Source organism: Enoplosus armatus, chromosome 23 (genome assembly GCF_043641665.1).
Source record: "Enoplosus armatus isolate fEnoArm2 chromosome 23, fEnoArm2.hap1, whole genome shotgun sequence".
In the NCBI taxonomy this organism is placed as follows: Eukaryota; Metazoa; Chordata; class Actinopteri; order Centrarchiformes; family Enoplosidae; genus Enoplosus; species Enoplosus armatus.
The window spans coordinates 13,624,886-13,647,957 of record NC_092202.1 but is presented as its reverse complement, the minus strand read 5'-3'; the positions used below and the strand labels follow the sequence as shown (position 1 = coordinate 13,647,957).

The following is a 23,072-nucleotide window of genomic DNA, read 5'->3' as shown; positions in this document are numbered from 1 at the left end:
TCCAAGGCTGCACAATCCTATTACTTTGTTATTCTTCTTCTTAGAAAATGTTCTGTTTTTTGCAGAAAAAAAGTGTTCTTTTTTTATTGATTTATTTTTCAACAATCACACCAAGTTGCCGCTGCCAGTAGTGGATTTTAGATTTGGATTTTTAGAGAATACTTCAATCCCCTCTGGTAATATTTGGGTTTAGTGCAAGGAAGACTTGTGCAAAATGATGAGTTATTGTCAATTCAGTCATATTGCTGTAACACTACCTACAGTTTGCCTCCAAGTGCCATCACATTTTAAGTTGATATGTGCACGTGTCATCTGAATTCAATTCAGTTCAACGCTGCATACTAATGAGCCTAAGGTATGGACCTAAAACCAGCTACATTTTGGAACCACAACGGCACTATAAAAGACAACAACACAGCATTACCACCCACTCTGCAGGAACATATTGGCCTGGTGCTGCCTGCCACTATAGGGAGCAGCTAACTGTCAAATCCAGCTCGATGTAGACTGATTGGCATCAGTGCTAACAGACACTAATGGCGTCTACTGTGCCTCAAAACCTTTCTGCAAAAACATGCGATGAAGCCCTATGTACAACTTTAATCGCAGCACTAGCTCCCTGCAATACTGTAACTGTAAAAGCCTAATATTTCAGTTAGTTCATCTTCATTTAGACTTTTACATTAATTCTGCTCCAGGCAGTATTGCGGAACTTGCTACACCTAGCCCGACGACCCCATGTACATGGCACAGGATTTGGCCGCATTGTACAATAAATGTACAATTCATTCACACTTATTGGGCCAACGATCAGAACTGTCAGTGTTAAAAAACAAAATAAAACATAGGCTTCACCCCAGCACAAGAGGTGGAAATGGCTGCACAGGTACCTCTGCATCATGTATACATCCACTTGCTTTAATGCAATAATATTCCATACATGGCGCTTTACAGATCAGGTCTCATTCACCCATTCACACACCGATGGCGACCAAGCTGCCATGCAAGGTCCTAGCCTCCATCAGGTGCAAATAAGGGCTCAGTGTCTTGCTCAAGGACACCTGGATCAAACCCCCAACCCGCTCTACCCTGCTCAACCCCCCGTGTGACAGTGCGAACCACTGCACCACCATGCCGCCCTTAACATCTACTATTACACTAAATAAACAAGTGTTATTATATTACCAACCAATTCAATTTGCCAGGTGTACATCAAAGGTCCATATTATCCCATGCATCTCTGACATTAAACCACCTCGTGAAGGATCATTATACATTTCCCACTCCATCCACTGCAAATCAATAGACTGAAATTCATGCAAATTGTACAGACACTGAATTGCATTGTGGACATCTGGGAGTAATAATGTCCGTCTCCATAGAACAAAAATCCCAGAAATGTGTCCATTGCTATTCACTGCGCATTCTCAAAGACAGTGAAAATCAGGCAATATAGGTGCAAATGTGTCTCTACACTATCCACACAGCCGTAACCCCCTTTATACACACATAAACACACACCAACCACGCTCACAACCACACAGCACAGACCCCACAGTCATACAATGATGAAGATGTTGTGTAAGTCGCGTGGAAGGTCGTCCACTCTTATGCCCATTAAACCATGTTACACAGTAAAGGCTGTTTGTCACCGAGGCCCCTGTGAATCAGAGCAGTCCTTGGTTACAGCCTCAGGAATTTATCAAAGGTTCCTCATGAATGGCACACTGTCCTTGGATGAGAATTCATTCTAAAGGGCACAATGCACAGTAGAGGTCAACTTTGACTATCTCCATGCATTGTACGTTTTACTAAAATAAGTAAACTGCAAATGAAGTCTTGCATGTTTATCTGGTGGTAATAATGATTCATACAAAAATCCACTTAGAAAGGGGACTTTGAAAATACCATTCAAGCAACCACTGTCTCGTTTAAACATTGTCCTTCCTCTTTCTTTATTTTACTCACGAGGGGTTTGGTGCATACTCAGCAGCTCATTTGCATCTTCTCCTCACCCTTCATATTCTATTACTCCATCAATTACTGTACACTACAGTACACTAGACAGTGTCGTCTTGCAACAGGAGACAGCAAATTTGGTCTAAGCATTTGGCGTTACGTACTTCCGTACATGAGTTACATAAGCCACGTGACTTCAAGTGTCACGTGATCTTTTCCTAACCTGAAAGTAGTTTTGTTGCCTAAACCGAAGCCTTCTGAACCTACTGGTAGGTGTAGCAGGCCCCTTCTAACCCATATCTATCTATCTAACTACTGATAAGGCCCATTCAGTCTAGTGACAACATTCCAATCGGGTGGTTTGATTAGTTTTCTTGTTTGCTGTGGTAACATGGCAGACCCATTTTTAGATATGAAACTTTAAACCACTGTCACTAAAGTCAGATTTTAGCATTTATATTGTTCTGCATATTTTGTTGAACAGCTGGCAGCCATACAAATTTTGAGTGCATATCAGAAACCTCGACATGACTGGGTCCCAGCCAATCAGCTTTACTACACAATCAAATCAAACAAGTGGGCTGCTGGGAATGGGCAGAAGTTTTATTTATTTATTTTTTTTCTATTTATTTTTTTATTAGTGGCAATTCTAACGGAAAGGCGACACAAACACCTGTCAGCGTTCTACATGACATGCAGGCCTGTTTTGAATTCCAGTCAAGACGGTGATGGGGCCGGAGCAAAATGGAGCTATACCGCTGTCAGAGGCTGTCAACGCTTTAATAACTGAGAGCTTCTCTGTCGTTCGCACATGCTGACAGGAATGCAGATGCATTTCCTTTGTCTGTTTCTTTGTCCCCTGTCTGCTTTTCTTTCTCTCACCCCTCCTTCCTCCAATGCCACCATCCACATATCTACATGATCCTTTCAATTTTTCCCCTCCCACCTTAGAGCCCTTTGAGATTTATCAAATAAATGTTATAATATATGGAGTTATCCCTTTTTTGGCTCCTTTCCGTCTTCTTTCTTATTCCTTTTTTTTTTTCCTTTTCTTTTACTTCTGTCTCAGCTTCTTCTGAACTACCCCTTCCATCACAAACCACTTACTCTCTTTTTCTCCCTCTCCCTTCATGCGTCCCTGTTATTTTCCTGGCTCTCTCTCGCTCTCCTCTGATCTGTAAGGCTGCTCGTGTCTCTTAAGTCACCCTAATCTTACAACATCAGCTCTGTAATGCGTCTCATTATGAGTGGTGGGCATGGCAATTAGAGTTATAAACCCTCGCTCTCCTCCAACCCCCGCTTTCCTTAAATCCACTTTAATTCTAGCTCCTGAATGTTGCACGGGGGGGGGTTATATGTATTCAAGGCCAAGACTTGGGTGCAATTCAACTCGCACACACTACACACAAACGCACACCACCCCTTTTGAATCCTTTCATATCACGATAAAGATGTGTAAGGAGATCTGCATCCCTCACACCTCAAAAATAACTTGACTTTCTGTTTCTTGGGTTGTGAAAGACAGACTGCATAGGATTTATACATGCAGACAAGAAAAGCTCACAGCCATTGTCTTAAGATACCGCTGGTGTTCTGCAGGCTTTTAATCAAATGCACATTTTAATTTAATTATCTTTTTTAACATCAACAGCCCTCCATATGGCTCATTCTCCCATGTGACAAAAGGTAAATAAAACTCCATCCATGTAACTAGTGTCTGTGTGTCTGTGTTTGTGTGTGTGTGTGTGTGTGTGTGTGTGTGTGTGTGTGTGTGTGTGTGTTTCACTGTCTTTCTCTCTAGGAGCTAGTGCTAATTAGAAGACACATAAAAGGAAGAAACCATGGAAAGTAAGAATTAATAGGATAACCATAGAGGTAGGAGAAAATGTGTGAGTGCTTCTGTTTATGGGGGTGTGAGGTGTGCAATGCTATCTGCGTGTATTATAGGGTAGACAACAGCATACGTGTACTCTAATTGCGTTTCTGCCTCATCTTCTGTCATTTAGAAAGCACCATCCATCCCTTCCCATGTGACCACATTGCCTGTAAATCATTGTGAATTAATCAAAGTGTGAGAACGGAGGGGCAGATTGCAACTCAAATACCACAGTTTAGTGGTGACTTTGCTCTGATGTTTGATAAAATGGCAAATCCTCCACCTGAATCGATGTTTATGAAATAAAGTTAACCCATGCTGGGTGACAAAGAGTGAATATTGAATATTCTACTCACTGTCCTAAACTCCATACTGCAGTGTGGAAAGTTACCCACGAGACCCAAAAGAGAAATAAAAAATATATACAGAAAAAAAAAATTATTATAATTATGATTATGTTCACATGTCACTGAATAATCAGTTTATTTATATTTATTAGTGAATATCTGTTAGCTATCACACAGCAGCAGGACAGATACATCTCCAAATTAAGAATGGGCATTTTTTTACGAACGTTTGCACAGCAGTGATAATGTCATGAATTATGTCTGCTTATCAACTGTCCCGTCATGGCGACAGCATTGGTCAGGACCTAATGGTGAGTGACATTCTGCACTTTGAAGCTGTAAGTTTATCCAGTCACATAAAAAATATATACATTACAAACACTATATGGATCCTGGCATAGATTAACTCACAGGAGAGCCTCACGTGTGCAGAGGGCAGGATTTGCTAGATTTTTATTAAAAAAAATACGTTCAAATTTGGTGAATGGCTTTGTGCAATTTGGATGTGTCTGGTATCTGATGATGTAATGGGGGAATGCCCTCAATCAGAAATTGCCGGCCACCTGTTTTGTTAAAAATCAGTATTAATTCAGGAAGTTTTTTGATAAGTTCCTAGGGTATTAGCTTGTCTTGGGGTCCACCCTGTGTTTTTTTCATCAGACTGTGGCCCTGTCGCTCATGTGCTGCTTTGAATTTGCGCCTTACTGGGAAAAGGAGACATTATGACAAACACATTATTATTACCTCTTAATATACACCCAGAAACCGTGACCTACTTAAGGTCAAGTCTCCAATAAGCATGGCTATGTGATTCAGGCATCATTTGTTTTATGACGGACCTTGAAATATCTGTCATACTGTATCAGGTTATATTATCATCTGATCTTTTTTATTAATTTGAATCTGTAGTGAGGCAACACAACATAATGGGTGTCTGTGGCTATTTTGCTCATTGGGTTACAGTGAAAAAAAAAATTGTTCATGTCACCGTGCGTAAAAGCCAACTCAGCTGTGCATAAAAGAGCTTACCAGTCAATAGAGTTAGAACACATGCGGCACACAGCTTTGTCTCTGCGGTTTGATATTTAACCGCGTGCTCTTTTGGAACAGCCGTCTGGAGGACACGTCTCCAACAGGACTGGACGTGCAACTCGGCATCATGTAACTGGTTTTGACTTATGACTGACAGTCGCACATCTGGGTAGAACATCACCTGATCTAATATATAGTTATTTTTAGGCTATTATTTGTAATTCAGGATACAGTGAGAAATATCCCACTGCTCAAGCCCTTCAGCAGCCACAGAGCTGGAGCCTGTGCCAGGTTCACCCATTTAGTGGCTGTAATAATGGTTTATTTTAGAAGGTCTTTATTAAGAATATAAAAAGTGGCTGTATTTTCACCATTTTGTGACATTTGCCATACTGTAAATATGTATATGATATGTTGAGATATTGAGTGGAGGGTAGTGTTGTTTTTGTTTTGTTTTTTAGTTTGTTTTTTAGTAAAATGAAATATCAGATTCAGCCCCCCTCCCCACCACTAAAATGTCTTACTGTCCCTTATATTAATTAATAAAGTTACCACTGATGTGCAACATGCGTAAAAATATCTGACATGCGAATATAGACTCAGCAAAATGAAAGAGTCTAAACTCAACATACATGAAGGTGTTTTATCATTTTGGAGTCTGTGTACACACATTTTTAAATCGAGAGCCCAAGTGAGTAACTTGATATCACAGATTAGCGTTGTTTTTTTTTTTTTTTTTACTCTATGACACCTCCTGGTCTCCGTAGACTTTTGAAAAACTGACATGAAATCTATTTTTAAAGTACGGCCCACTTTATTCTGCAGTGACACAACAGCCTTGAAAAAAGAAATGGAGGAGGGACACAATGAGGCTGAGAAGAGGAGAAGTGTTGCATAACTGTCTCGTCTACATTAATTACCTCTCAGACAACAGAATGTAAGCTTTACAGTTAAGTAAGAGAGAGGGGAAGACAGAGATGGGGAAATTATACATGAAAAACAAAACCTCCGATCCAAACCACTGTCTGTTACTGATGTTGTCTTTTTGTTATGTCTTGGATTCTGTTGCGATAGCAGGTTTCAGCATCAAGTAGGCTGACTGCCAAAGCTAGTAGGTGTGATATTGCTGTTTAAGGAAAGGGAGAGCTGTTGTAAGTTAAAGAAAGTAACACGAAAGAGCTGAAAGGCAACATGACAGTGAGGGATTCAAATGCAGGCTAAACGTATGAAACAATTTTCATTTACAGTTTTTCCTCTTAACTGATGTTTTTACTTTACTGAGTTACATGTCTAAAACATAACAGGATCTCTACTGTTGAGAATGTCTAAATTGGATGCTGCACATGCAATACGTTGCATTGTATTTGTTGTATTTGATCTTTTTTCTCACTGTGAAACTCAAAATGTTGTTTGCTTCAAGGGACATTCTATTCCAAACGCACAGGCAGACAAATTACACACACACACATATAGCAACACATACAGGTCCAAAGATGAAGACGAAAGGAGAAGGAGTAGAAGACAGTCAAGCGAATGATGATGATGGTTTCTTTCAAGTACATATTTTTAGCACAGTGAACAAATGTCATTCTATGGAAACTAGGAGCTGACGTGCTGCCGTAGTATGTGTATGTATGTATCTGTGTGTGTGTGTGTGTGTGTGACAGTGAGTGTGTGTGGGCATGGTGTAGGCACTAGCAGGATGACGCACTTTTATGATGTCATCTGTCCTCTGGAACAGATTGGATTTAATTGGTCGGCCGTTTCACAGCCGCATGCCTTTTTTTAACAAGCATATCTATCAATCACACACACACACACACACACACACACACACACACACACACACAGCAGATCTAGTAAAAACTCAATCATCTCTGCTGCAGAGTGGAATATATACTTCACCTTACTCTACACTCAATGAGGAACACAAAAATTTTGTGTGAGTGATTCATATCAAACTGTATGAGGACTCTTAAATCGTGCGCGCACACACACACACACACACACACACACACACACACACACACACACACATATATACAAACATAAATTACATAACCTCTCCATAAACAGACACTCCTGCACCTATTGGCCCTCTTGTTCTCACAATGTTCGCTGAGGCCCTTACAACAGGAATCCTATTGTGACTGTGCAGTGATATATCAGCCTCATAGCCTGGCTGTGTCCTACCCCAGAGCAAAACCCCGTGTTCTCCTAGTTTGCAGGCCTTAGTAGCACTGATAACACTCCGGGTCTACCGGCCCCCATTTATCACCTCCAAGTACCAACTCGCTGGACGCTTTACTCCACAGCAACACCACAGGACTGCAGAGGAAGAGCTGGTGGAATTGGGGATGCACTGACATAATTCCCTTTCCATGGTTGTTCAATTTAGCCTTTAGGTAATGGGGGACTTGACAGCTAAAATATCATGGGGATTAGTTCTAACTCTTTAGCAACTGATGACACTTCCTGACCTCCTGAACTTCTGTCATCCTGTCCTCCAGCCAGTGGTCGTTCCCATTACATCGCAAGGAGTCTTAACCAGAACATGTATTACCCTCTACAGTGGCAAAATAAAATGTGGTGTCACATTTGATGAGACTTTTGTGCTCTTGTGTGTTTTTGTGAGAGAACAATAAATGTGGGTTTTACAATAACCAGGTTAATAAACACCAACCTCAACCCAGTAACCTAATTTCTTGCATGCATATACATGTAGTCAATGTTTGTTGAGGTGGTAACATGCAATGAGGAAGGAAATGAATGCATCACTTTGGTGTCTATGTCTTTCGCCTGCCTCCCCCCAAAAGCCAGTGCATCAGTCCAGATACTTGTATTGGACAACATACTGAAGACCGTTGACCATCCACTGCATACTTGTCTGATAGAGATATACTGTATATAGAGAAGCAGGGGGGCTGCCATGAAATCCTGTGCCAGCCACTGACATCCAAACATCCATCCCGCAAACATTCACACTCTGTGTGAGACCACAAGCCAGGAAACCAGGGTCCTATCAAACTCTAGGTAGTCCACCATAAAACAGCACAGCGGCTATGCAGCAGCCTCAGCCACACTACCAACTAGGCTCCTGGCCCTTGTACTGGTGGCTGTGGAGTTCTTTTGTGCTGGGTTATGAGACAGGATATAACATAAAACTGCCTGCTGAGATGGTGGAATACAGACTTTTTAAAAACCCTCTGTGTCTTGTCATATGAGGAAATAGAGATGGGCTGTACAGTACTTAAAAAGTGTAGAAAGTACAAAGTTCATCTTTAACAACTGTTTAACTTCTCAAACCTTTTGGGGTACTTTTAGATTGAATCACAGTTGGCTGCACAGTGGCTTAGTAGCAATAGAAATAGAACATCACAAACATCCTAAAATGCATACTGACCCTGAAGTAATAAGTATGGCCTCTCTGGTAAAACATTTGACGTTTGAGTAGTTTCAGCTTCCTTTTGGCAGGTTTTTAGTAGATTTCAGGCTGGACACTTTTAACCGACATGACAACCACATAGCCACCACTGTAGTTAAAACACAGCATTACCAGGACGCTGCTGTACCAAGCTTTTCAATAGACTCCCTTAAGTTCTAACGTACAGATTTACTAGCCATCAAACACAGCGCACAGGGAAGCTTCATCCATTTATCTTAGTTATGGAAGCCGCGGTTTGATAAACAACTCATTTCATGTCCATATTTATCCCAAATAAAAGGATGTACTGCGAACACGAGCTGCACTAATGTGTGTAATGAAATTCTAAGCAGTGGAACCAGCAGCCAGACTGAAAACCTGTTTGTGTAGCATGACAGTATTTCCGCATGCCAGTTTATTGCGTGCCTGATTGCTGAAAAAACTCATTAAAAGAACTAACACAATGTAAAACGTTGGAAACAGTTAAGCTTTTGAACTACTTTAAATTAGATCATTTAGACTATAATCAGGGACAAAAACATGTCCTGTGTGTGTGTGTGTGTGTGTGTGTGTGTGAGTGTGTGAGTGTGTGCATAGTGCTGGTGATTCTGATGGTATGGGACATCAGTCGTCTACGTATGGATCATTTGTCTTTACATATAAGCACTTGTGTATGTGCTATGCTTTAGTTCAATGCATACTGTATGTGCCCTGCCACGAGTGTGTGTGTGTGTGTGTGTGTTGGTTCATATCCAGACAGGTTGATTCATGGACCTCATCCCTCCTATTGGGTTCACTATCGATCAGGCCGGCTGTGGGCTGCTGCTGACCGTGGCCTGGGAACCACAGAGCTGTTATAACTAACAGATACACAGTGGCTGTGGCACGCTGGGATCCCTGGGCCCCAGGGCCTCACATGGGGTAGGGTGAGAATGGAGTGTGTTGACACCTATTTCACTGCTGGAAATTACATAACCAAGTTGAAATTATGCAATGATTCATGTAGGAGTGAGATCACATGGGATCAGATACAATTGACATCAATCAGGAAAAACAAAACAATTGAGCAGGAAAAGTATATCATAAAAGACAGGAACCTAAAACTAAAAGCTAATTTTGATTTACAGTTACAGTGACCTGTATGTTCAGACCGCTCCTCCCCGAAAATATGCCCATATAGGTCGCTTACTACGACCTATAATTACATTCATTCGTTGTCTGGCGACAACCTCTAGTGAAATAGTAATTATGACGGGAGCAGACTTACATAGCGTAACTTAACCTACGTAACTAACACGCTTATTTTAACCCAAACCATGGTCTTTTCCTAAACATACCCAAGTAGTTCTGGTGCCTAAGCCTAACAACAAAGCGCGAAGATTTCACAACGTTAACCACAAGCCTGACGCTAGTACCCACCAACGGTCATATATGTCGCTTTGGGAGTCATTGTCAAACGACTTATTCTGCCGTTTAGCTATAAGGATGTTTGTTAAGTATAGGGTGTGGATGTCAAATGATTAAAGAGTAGCATATTATCTTTAATTGTGCTTACAGAAGTAGAGGAGGTCAGCTGTTTCCACCATAGCCGATTTGTTTACATTAATCATACAAAGGTTTCACTTATTTGGCAAATGATTCAGTTTTTTTAAATGCTACAACTGGAGCAATTGATCTCTATCTGTTGTGTGTTTTTCTAATATTTTTTTAATCCTTCGTCCATCAGGGAATCTTCCGTGTTTTTGTCTACAATGCAGCCTTACTACGTGTCACTTTTCTTCCCTTAAGTGACAGAAATAATCTTTTTCATTTCTGTCTGTGCAGTAGAAAAAGGACAGAGCAGATTTCTACATTAGCACAGGTCAGATCAGATATCTGCTGTGGCAATACATAATCTGATACCAGCCTAGAGAAACAGGAAGAGTGTGTTTGTAAAGCAGCTAAATGTGCCAGAAGCTCAGTGTCTGTCATAATGATGTATGGTCTATCTGCATCGCCGTGTTGTTCCTTAAATTCGTACAAACAAAAAAAACATAGACACATTATTGACTCTAAACTCAGAATCCAGTGCTTTATATGCTCAATAATTTCGCAGACCTCTGCTTAAATCACTTCAGCCCACTTAATACCAGTTCCAGACTGACAATAAGTCAAAATGTGTGAAAATAAGGCATACTTCAGCCCAGGTGGACACACGGTTTTCTGGAGCAAACCAAGTGTGATGCGGTAAGGACGAAATTCAATAAATAAACTGAAAGACGCAGTCAAATTACATTCTTATTATTTTATGAGGTCATTTGACACTTAACTGAGCATGTATGATGATCTTTAATATGGCAAAGGTGTATTTAGAAAAGTTGATTCATAAGCCGTGTTCAGTTTTAGTTTCTGTTTTTGTTTGCTTTCGGTTCATCATCTTATCTCTCTATGTTTTTCCTTATTTTGTTTCATTCTGTGAAGCACTTGGTAAATGTTTCGATATCAGCCCCTTTAACTCTATTCCATTATTGATCACCTTTTTGACATTTGACGATGATTGAGATGTCACTGCCCATGATGATTTGCAGACGCAGTATGTGTGACTCATGAATGCCAATGTGAGCGCGACAGTATACGTGGCTACAGCTTCGGCAATTGTCAGCCGTGCGATTGTGAAACATGAGAGTCAACGTGACAGGCATTTGCTGAACTTGCGCTTCCTTGCAGTTATTTTCCTTGTCACGTCTAAAGACTGGTGAAGCAGACATTAAGTATGTGCAAATAATTAAGGGCATGTAAATGTACATTTACGTCTAACTGTGGCAGTGGAAGTCAAATAAAAATAAGCCTTGGAAGGTTTACACACATTTCATTAATTTTAACTATGAAGTTTCGGAGCGAGTGCAGCTTCTCATTGGGATAAGCTCACCTCCTACGATTACTCCACATGCTAAAATATGTCTGTGTCTACCAACAGCCAAAATGATTTTCAGCACTGTCATATATCATGCATGCAATGTGCCTAACCAAACTTTCACAAAGCCAGTGTAGCTCTTCATAAAACATGCAGTGTTTAACCCTGCCCTAAGGTCGTTTGTCTCCTGTCAGCTTAATTTGGATCACTTTCCATTTCACTCATCAGTCACAATATTATCACACGACGCAATTAAACCGCGTTTATATAAAGCCGAACAATAAATGGACACAGTCTCCCTCAGACACGGACTTATATCTCCGCACAGTGCAGCTGTGTGGAGTTTACAGGTGTGTGCGCTCAGTCGATTAGAGTCTGCATGAGTGGACGTTGTGCTGCTGACTCTGTCTGTCAGCGCCTCCTCAGACCCACAGTCACACTGTCACGAACTCTGGGGCAACACAGGCAAGTGTTGTGTCTCTATGTGTGTGTGTGTGTGAAAGAGAAAACAAGATTGAGTTACAGACAGTCAGAGTTAGAGTGAGGACATGCATGCTGAGGTTTTGTCGTTTTACAGTTAAAGTTACATTTAGGATTAGGTTCATGTCAGAGTAGAGGAAAAAGTAATCTTTTTTTTTTTATTTTTCAGAAAATAAAAGTTAATTTTAAAGTTAATTTATGGAGATAATGGGTAACTGGCAGAGCTCAGGCCACAGAAAATAAAGTGTCTTCCAATAAAAAGAATGCAAATGTGGTGGTGCTTTTTATCTCCTGTTTGCAGTGCGCACTCACAGCATCATATACATCAAAAAAGAAAAAGGAATGAATGTTATTAAGTTAGGGAATGAATGTAGTCAATTTAAAGTCATGCGAGTGAAAGTGCACGGATGCGTATGTGTGTGATGGTGTGTGTTAATGCATGCCATTGGCCTTGGGCAGTACCCAGCACCAGCTGTTGGTAATAAGCTGCGGCTGTTAATGAACGCTCCCCCTAAGCTGTGGAGCTACAGGGCATCGAGGCCCATCTACAGCGGCGGCCTGGCCCTGTACTTAGCACACACCCCTGCTGCTCCCATAATATAACCACATTACACTGCCCTTTTTTCCTCACACACCAGCTCCTCCTCTACCCCCCTCATGGAGTCAAATCAACTTAATAGATCTGCAATGAGCCTGCCGAGCATTGTAATGAAGTTCAGCCTTGCGCTCCACACAAATGCAAAGAACATCATGTGAATCGATGCCAAGGAGGAAATATGAACGGAGATAGGACGTTTCTGTGCAACTTCAAACATCGGGGGATTAGCTGAAAGGTTAGGTCAAGGTGGAAGGATAAATTCTATGTGTTTGTGTGTTTTTTTTTCTGTTGATAGTCCGTCTTCCTCACGATTCTGCAACTGTGTCTTACAAGAGTGTGTGTGTAAAAAAAAAAAAAACAACTCTTACACACCAAGCTCACCTCTTTCACACGCTTTGTTCTCCCTGAACCTTTCATCTCTGTATATTGCCCCCACCCCATCTGACTTAATTCACACTCTTCTTCTTTCTCACTCTCACTTTCCCAGGAGATGCAGGATTTCTTAATGGTGTACAGTATGTCACACCCTTATTGCAAGTTAAAGAATCCCCAGACTAGCTTCGAAACATAAAACCAACAACGCTTGCATTACTTTTATCATTCTGTAGTTAGTGACAAGGTCTTTCAAAAACCCTGATTCAAATTCTAGCTAATTAGTAAATACATGAAGCAAGTCTCCTCTGTGCTGTGATCTCTGAGCAAGACGGAAAGATTTAGTCCCGTTTTTTTTTTTTTTTTTGAGCGAAGGAAATCAAACCTGAATTTTGGGGGTCTGTGCAACTTCTCTTTGATTTGAGGATTAGAGCTATGGACTGCTCATCGCTGTCTTAACAATTACTCTGAGGCTAATGGAAGCGGAAGCCGTTAATCTTCACATGCTGGAACCAATGTAGATCTAGCAGCGCTCTGCATCGCTTATTCATATTGTGTAGTCTCCCATTGCTCGGCTGAATACACTGAGCTCAACGATCACACGCTATCAACGCGCACATCATTTATAACAATCCAACGCAATTTCTCAGCAGTCAAGATATTACAGTTTAATTTATGCGTTTGAGACAAGACATGGATAAAATATAACGGCAGTAGGATTGAGTGATTGCCATGTCAGGGATTTCTCCAGCCTGGGAAAAAAAAAGTCAGCAGAGCACTTACAGAGTCACCGTCAGCAGCATAAACATTTTACAAGTCAAGGATATATTGTCATTAGTGTTAATGATGTCATTTCTAAGCCACACCACAGTCACACTGTATATACAGCCATTTATGGTTTTGTATACCGGGAGAAAAGGGTCAAACACGCACTTCTTTTCCCACCTAGCATTAACATCTGTCCTGACAGCTGAGTGATAAAGTTTTCAGACCTCTGACTTGAAGACCTATCATCCAAACCAGCTCCGGCCAGAAAGAAATGGTAACAATAACAACAAAGGCAGCATGTGTTACATCCCTGATCCTAATACTGTATAGCAAAAACACAAACACGCAAATAGATCTTAAGGAGGGAAGGAGGCAGATGAAAAAATAACATCCTTGTCAAAAACAGACTTGTCAGAATGCTTGTGGGTGGGGAACAAGCAAGACGATGTGTCCACTGACAATTTTAAAGAATGCATATACTACAAGAGGAACGTCTTGATAATGGAAATAGACATTTTACCATCAGTTGTAAATGTAATCCAGCTAAATCAGACCAGGATCTAGTCCAAATGTGAGATGCATATCAATTCCAGAGGGGGTATAAATTATTCTTACTTCCCCATGCCTGTCTATCATTTTCCAATCTATAAAGCTACATATCCGTGCATCCTTTCGCATTTGCTGGTACAAGTTTCCGCTATTTAAGCCACCGTTGTGTTAAGACACAGTGGAGCATAAAATGGTATAAATGGTGCCTCAAATGGAGCAAATGAGTGGCCGCTTAATTGTAGTGAGTTAAACTGGTTCCCTGTGGTAGGGGATGAGAGCCGGACGCCTTGAGTAGTAATTATCGCAGGTAGCTATCTCATTACCGCCCTCCTCTAGTATGTAAATGTGGCCACAGGCGCGGTGTTATATTGTGGAATGGCCATTTTGTTGGGCTCTTCTGAGGCTGTGCTGTTTATCACCAGACAGGGAAAATAACTTAAGTACTGGTTGCATTTCCAGGGATAATAAAGTGTCTTTATTGTCTTGGATTTGACGTACAAGACTTGTTCAATTACGTAGCCAGGTCGCGGCTATCAAACAGAACATTGCCTCAGTGTGCAGCAAGGTGATAAATAAATTGGGAAAGTTAATAATTGTCTCAATGCTCACAGTGGGGCTGTTCCTTCATGACTGTGTTTGCTCATAATAAAGCAACTTACATGATGAATAAATACATAACGCTAGACTTTGGGAGTTGTATGAAAAGAAAACTATGACTGAATTAAAAAATAGCTCCGGGCATTGACACATTTTGTGAGGGGTTGTCTGACTATTGAACATTTTAGATGGGGAGTGTGGAGAAAAAAAACAATATGCTCTACTAAGGGCCACCCTCCACCCAACACAGAGCCTGAATCCCTCATTTCCCTGTTCAAATTGCATATGTGTGGTTCACTGAGCATCCTTGGTACCATGTGTGGTGAGCAGGACCAATCCCATGGCAGCATCAGCTTGAAGAGGCTTCGGCTGGCTCTGACTAGCCTGAGGTTGGCATTCAAAGGGAGGGAGAGAGAAAAAGAGGGGAAAGAGAGATGCTAATCATCTGAGCTGAGGAGAACAAGGCTTGAGAGAGACAGAGATGTACACAGAAATATGTCTCTGCCTCTGCCAATGCCAATTTTTTGGAGTCAAAATGAAATTCAGCAATAGGATAAGGATCTCTGCTTGTAGTGAGCCTGCCTGCCTCTACATCTAAGGGACAACAATTACCCCTGCCACCACCTGCCTCATAACCCAGGCGGTGAAAAGAAAAACTTGACTGTCTAGAAAAACAGTGATATTAACTTGCCGCAATGATATATTTTGCAACACCGATTGTCAAATTCTTTGACTGGTGTGGAGCTGGATGTGACATTTGTTCCCATGTGGATTTGGACAGCATTATTGAATTATTGGCAAAACCTCAGTGGAATAATGTGAGAGAGTGTGTGCGAGCGCACCAGTAAGATGGCAATATCTTGCAAAGCTGATCCAATTTTAAAGAAACGGTGCATCTCACCACTGCGAAGATGGTGCTGCCATCACAGGTTGCTAATGACTGTCTCGCTGCAAGATATGACGTTTGCACAGTAAATAATAATCTAATCTATGTACACTGTTCCCACCTGAAACTACCACTGTTGCCTTACTGGTCCTTCAGTAGAACATGAATAGATGTTTGGACTGCAGTGCTATTGTGTATGTAGAACAAAAAAATTAAATATGAGATCTACAAAATGTGCATGCATGTCAGAGCTGTGTTGAATGTGCGGGATGACACAGAAACAGCTTGTATCTCAAAACTGAATTATCTCCCTCTTCTTTGCCTGGTGGTCTTAATGAAGATGAAACTCAATTTGCACCGGCCTCACAGATCAAATTTTAATTAGTTTTTTTTTTTTCTTCCTTGGCCTGTCTGGATCTTGATCCTTGCAGGGTGTGGTAGTTGAGCATTTGTCCCCACTCTCCACTGCACCCCGAGGGTGAACATGTCCCTAACCAAACCTCCAGTCCCCACCCGGTTTCCAAGCTGCCGCAGACTGACAAAATGCCACATTAGTATTCAGACGACATGAGATCTCTGGGCAAAACGCTCACTGGACAAAGCTTGACAAGCAGACACACACAAAAAACGGTTTACGTATAAGGATCAGGAGACATGCTTGAATCATCACAGTACAGAACTCAGGGGAAAATACACACCATGGGATTGGTTAGAAACCTTTTTATCATGACTGTGTGAGTGTGACTGCATGTTTTTCTCATTACGTGCTACACATTCTGCTGTGGTGTAGATTACTATTTGCAATTCCTAATGCATAGTAGGTACTGCAGCGAGACAAAGCTAATTATTAGAAGGCGAGCGATAACACTGACACATCACTAAAGCAGGAGTTGGCTGCCGCAAAGTGCTGTGAGCTAGAGTTTTAAACTCTACTCATCTCATTTTCTTACTGTTTGTGTGAGGTGTTGATACATCCCATTAGTCTGTCCATCTCTGCTCTCTCCCCCAATCCCCCGCTCGTGTCTTCCACCCCCACCGACTCCAAATGATGTGCTGATAGAAAGCTAGCGTACTGTGACATGTCAGCATATTTACAGATAAAGCCTCTGTCCGCCTTTTAATAAACGCCTCAAAAGGTCCAGAGCACTTTAGGCCTGGTAGACAACAACATGGAGGATGGAATGGAATCTGCCCATAACTTTGCATTTCCCTCTCATAAGTTACATGAATGGGAAGGTCATTTTGAAATTTAGTGCAATGTGGAAGCGCTTGCTTAAAGAAAGCGAGCCATTAATAGTAGTGAGGATACGCATTGTACGTCTGAATTGCTACCAAAAGTCCCATTCAAACATGGGAGGCAGTCAGCCACACAGATTGAAAGTCTGATAGGTGTGTTGAAAATCCACTTGAGGCAGAGGACCAAATAATGGGTGAAAACTGTATAAGTGCATGTACAAGTCTTTTACTGAAATCCATACCTCGGAATCTGAATCACTGCCTCTGAGCCACAACATGAGTCACTTTCACAAACTTCCCCGACTTGAAAATGACAACAACTCACTGAATCCTGGATCCTGATGAGGCGGTCAGTGCAGCACAACAACATTGTACAGTACAACGTTTCTTAACCATAATTGAGCCTGGGCTCCCAAACTGGCTAGTCATTCACTAAAACCTTTAAAATTTGCATTTACATTGGAAAGCAATGCAGCTTATGAGACTCGCAAAGTAGGGACTAAGAGTTCTGTGCGTCCCCCCCCCCCCCCAATATACAGCGCAAAGAAAATAAGGTAATGTAGCAGGCAATATCAAATACCTGCAATGCATAAAAATAGAAAATGAGAGAGAGAGGGCGGGAGGGAGAGAGAGAAAGAAGTGATTTCTATTCAACAGTTAGCAGTTTTTCAAAGGAAAGTCTCATTGTTCATTTTTTTACGCCAACTGAAGTTAAAGGAGATAATTGGTGGTTTGTTTGTGAGCATGTTAATGTTCATGCCTAACTGTACTGTATAATAAAGATGGGCTATCAGTCGCCATGGCAGCGGGGGTGAGTGCGTATAAAAGAGCACGGAAGGGTGGACGAAGGTATAGAAAGAAGTTGACTTACCGACTTGAGATGAGTCACCTATAGGGGAAGAAAAAGAGGAGAGAAAAATGAAAAGATGGATCAGTTCAAAGAGCAAAACAAAATGTCACTTGAGTACACCTGCTCACCAAAAGATAGTCACGACAAAATGAGATATAATAGCACAGGGAGGAAAAAGAAAAAGTCAGACTGCAATTAGCATTAGATGTCTACAAGGGTGCTATTCCACACATAAGCCTCGACACGGAGCTGCTAAATGAGACGGTGAGAGGAAAACAACTACCAGGGATGTTCAGAAGGCAGCATTCATATTTTCTGAAACAAGTCTTAAAGGTCAAAAGAGGACCTCTCAGACAACAGCTAACTTCTTGACATTCACTTTCCACTTCTCTCTGCTCTGCAAATACCTCCTCCTAGGACTCAAACTCATTAAAAAAAAAAAGAAAAGATAACTGTGTTGTGGGGTTCTTTGAAATACATTCTCCCTAACTGCATTTACCGTGTGTGTGTCTTTTAAAACACCAGATTATCCAATTAAGTACATTTTTGTTTGGTTAAAGAAAAGCAACCTAGTCAAGAGGAATGATAATAATAGAAATAGAAAACTCAAGGAAAGAAAAACACAAAGACAGCCAATTATAAAAACCCAGAATTCAACAATTCAGTAGCATATATGTGTAAATAGAAACGTTTAATAGCGAGTTATTCTGTGCAACATCACAGAGTAGGCCTAGCGTTCTGCCACCTTCTGAAAGGATGACATGGCACATCAACCTATGATGGTTCAGGAAGACACCATACACAGGTACTGTCTGAGTCATAAATAGGATTTAGACAACATAAGAGCAAGAGGAAGAAAGAGAGGTAGGGAGTATGGGACCACCCAATACTTCCCCACATTGCTTAATAAAAAAGGGAGCACAACCCAGCTCATACTCCTTTTGGATCCCTTCCAATGTTCAATAGATAATTCCAAAAAAAAAAAAAAAAAAAAGATTTAATAAGCATGCATAACTTTCAACTGAAGTATCGATCCATGCTGTCAGGTCAAATTCCTAATTAAAGATTGGAGCTGCTACATCAGTTGGCAGGTGTTAAGTATTAAAGCAAGTATACAGTAGGTGTTAAGATCAACTCGAGGTGGAGGGTGCATCCAATTAACTTGTGAAAAGCACAACCTTTTTTCCCCTCAGGGAAGTTGAGCTGTGCACACAGTAGAATTTCTGCACATGCTGCAAAACCTTTGATATTATATTGATATTTAAACACTTTCCTTGGACCCATGTGCCTTGTTGTTAGTGACCTGTTGAACATTACTAGTGGCACAATTTTCCAGGACATACGTGAAAACATTTTATCAGAACTACTGTGTTTTTTAGTGTTTCTCCGTCCTAAAATTGCAGCTAAAAGTGTCTGTGATGTGTGATAAGACAGCAGTTGAAGATAACTGAACATTTTTTTCTCCTTTTTGGTTTATGACCTTTAAGAGATACAATGTTTTTTAAGAGACACAAGATGACACTGTGTACAGTATAACTTTGCATTAATGAGTAAATAATGAACAACTCAATGAAATGTAGTTTATTGACATTATGAACATTACATCACGTATAGTGATTTTTTTAACTACATGGGGGGAAAAAGAGACTTTAACTAAATGTAAAGGTTTTTAATGGTTTTAATGGCCCTGTATGTTTGAAAATCCCACTTAAAGACATAAAAAGATAAAGTTAATGAGTTCACTGAAATGCACAGTGTCAGGAGAGCCCACTGAGCTGCTGGTTAGAGTTCCCTGATAGTATATTACTGCCAGCCATGAACAAAGTGGCCGAGGATAGGCTGTCATCCTCACTGGCGAGATGGCTACCATTCGATGTCCAATGTGAAAAGAAGCCTCTTTAGTCCCAACACATGGAGCAGAGCAGGAATCCCAGCCAGAGCAGATGGTGCGCAGGGCACTTTGCCTCGCAGTGCCTTGTTCTTGATCTACAGTCCAGGCACAAGAGCTGAGACAGAGCTTAAATGTCCGCAGTGGTGGATGAAGTCAATGGCAGAAAAGGTGCCAGAGGAATGAACACAATCAATAGGCCCTGGTCTCCCTGGCCTTGTTTGTTAATATCCTGGATTTTGACAAGATATCTCCTGCTCCCTTGCTGCCCTGACATCAAAAAATATGCTCTAACACATGGGGGTGCAGCCAATGACGGAGACAAGTAGGAAGTGAACGAGCGTGTGTGTGTGTGTGTGTGTGTGTGTGTGTGAGACGAGACGAAGATAGAAAATGAAGAGATAGTTGGTCAAACATAGCTCATCTATCATGCCTTTCCGCCTCTCCCAGGCCACAGTGAGCACGCCAGAAGAGGAATGAAGATGTACAGAGCGGCATACGTGCTACATGTAATATCATGTCATGGCAGCTGTGTACAAACACAAAGTTATGGCGGCCACGCCATCTTTACAGTGTGGAACAAAGAGCTGGGGTGACCATGTTTTATTGATGATATATCATCCTGGAGAGCTGATAGGACCCAGGGGCAAAGCTATAAAGTCTCTAGTGACCCCTGTAGTATAGTAAATAACCCCAGCTGGATGCCAGCAGTTTGGTGCTCAGTATTTCATGAAGGAAACATATTGAGGCCAAGGCTGGTGAGCTGCAGCGACAGTGCCGGCAAGTTCTGAAGCTGCGTGAAGCTTTTGTAAGGCCAGCCACATTTTCCACACACTCTTTCCACTGTATGATAGCCCTCATTACAACAATGCATGTAACTCTTTGTGACCGTAATTTGCATCGCTGGAAGAGCAAGCTGGAAAATGTTTAGTTTTTGTTTTGGTAATATTTATATTGATCTTCAGATGCTAGATACTGAACATTGCAGTGAAAGGTCCCATATTGTAGAAAGTGATGTTCCCATGTCTTGTTTGCTTAAAAAGCAGGTCTAGGTGCTATATAAATATTGGGAATGTATATAATGCTCAATCCACAGAGAAATGCACACAGCCTGTATTCAGAAGCCTTTAAACAAGCTGTCAGGACTTTGTGAGGTTGTGATGTTGCAACAATACAGTAAGTACAGAAGTACAGGCCCATCATGGAGCCCATCCATCCGCTCAGTCGCTATCTGTCCATCAGGAAACTCCGTAAATCACAGAATAAATGTAAATATACAATTAAATATATTAAAGTATTTTACATATATATATATATATATATATATATATATATACACACATACATACAGTGTTTAACAAATGTATTAGCCCACCACCCAGTGTAAGGTGTTTGCCACCGCTGCCCTAAATGAACAGTATTGATGATGACCAAAATATTTGAGGTTTCTGTAATGGTGAATCCACCAGTATGTGCAAGCCAAGCTCTTTAATCAAAATGATCTCTTTAATGCTAAAATATAATTATTGTTGTTATCCATGAATTCTCAAATTTACTGTTTTACAAAAAAGCAGAAAAAAAAGATGCCAAATCACAGTTATTTACTTGCATTCCTGAACAGAAACATTTGTTTTGTGGTTGCAAGAATGCAAGCTGCTATCAGGGCCAAAGGAGGTCATACAGAATATTAAGATTTTTGGTTAATATATGTGAATAAGGACTATTTAGTTGTTCCAGTTTGTTATTTGCCTAATAAATAACAACACAATTTTTAGTCTGAAACAAGTTTTTGACAGATTTCTAAAATATTTGTGTTTTCTCATTTTTATGACAGGTAGTCTAATAAATTTGTTAAGCACTGTGTATATATATAAAACGGCTTGTTTCGGACAGAGGATGAACTGAGGGGCTGCATGAAGAGCCAGTATAAGATAAATGTGGATTATTTTGAACTGTGATTCATGCAAAGCTACTAAATGCAGAGGAGTCCCAGAATAAAAATATAGAGCTGGAAATGAGCGTAATATGAGACCTTTAAATTAGATTATCTCATCAAAGGCTGACATAGACTACAGCAGTTGAAACTGTCTCAGCAGGAAAGGCACACGTGTTACAAATAGCGATAACGATGGCTCTTCTGTGTCATTTAAGTGTCCCAGTAAGCCATGTCCTCAGTCAGTATAACCAATACCAGGACCCTGGAACTGGTGCATCTAAATTGAATCCAACCATCATTACTGGTATTAGCTGCACCTCTGTTTGACAAAATACTCAATGAGAAAGTCTAATATCTGCACAAGAGATTCACTTATGAAGATATAGAGTCACTCATCAGGCCAATTGAGAGCTAATCTATCTGTTCACAGCTGATTATGAAAAATGATATTAAGAATTCATGAATGAATGAGCCATTTCTATTTTGCACTCTCTCTTTGCTTCACAGCTAACTTGCACCCACAAATAAACAGCATCATTTATGCTTCCAGAGCTGCTACTTCTGAAAAATGCATGCGAGGGGTAAAGACAGAGAGACAGTGGGCGTGAGGCAACATCAAAAACAACATATTAGGATCAATGAGTTCAGTCAAAAACTCCAACTCAGCATGACTCTGCCTTGAACTGTTTCACTATTAATATAAACCTCACCACCCTGTCTCTGTCTATTGACTACAAACAACAGCTTAAACTGCTCCTGGTGCAATGTGAATTCAACTATAAAAGTTAGTCAATACTGGGTCAGTCGTATCTACACAGAGGTAATGCCATGCTTCTACAAGCTTCCCCTTGCGGTGGGCAAAGAAAGGTGATTGTGCATTTACTGAATCCCCAAGAGATTGTGGGGTGAAATCTATACTCATACTCTCACACAAAGGTGACAACCCAACTGCTGGAACGACTTTGTGCTTATTTTCCACAACAGTGAGCAAACAAGGGAAGTCTGCTGGCATTCTTCCTTGATCAAGATCGCATTACTGGTGGATTTCACCTAATAAGCTAAATGGATAGAAACAGTAGACTACTCACACCACTGTGTTTCCTTGAGTTGTGCAAGGAATAAAATACCCTGAAATCCCATGCTCGGGGTTCACCACAAACAATAACCCCTTGTGCACAGTTTACACTATTGAAATGCCTCTCAGCTAACCTTAGGAGGCTTTCACTGAAAACCAAATGAAATGATATTCTAGTGAAGAATGGTGATCAAATGACCAAATCACCTGGATGTAACAAAAAAAGTTTAAATTAAACTTTATACGAATGTGGTGAAATAAACATCCTATTTGGTGAACGAAACACCCACCAGGGACTCCTCATAA

At 40.9% G+C, this 23,072-nt stretch overlaps 1 protein-coding gene across 2 annotated transcripts in view; it reads right to left on the bottom strand.

Moving 5' to 3' along the window:
• Nucleotides 1-23,072, bottom strand: part of nrxn2b (neurexin 2b) — a 506,666-nt gene that overhangs the window by 377,641 nt on the left and 105,953 nt on the right. For both annotated transcript variants that reach the window (XM_070929958.1, XM_070929959.1), the window contains exon 4: nt 17,889-17,906. In XM_070929958.1, the coding sequence (XP_070786059.1) occupies nt 17,889-17,906 (18 nt within the window). The remainder of the gene's footprint in view (nt 1-17,888; nt 17,907-23,072) is intronic.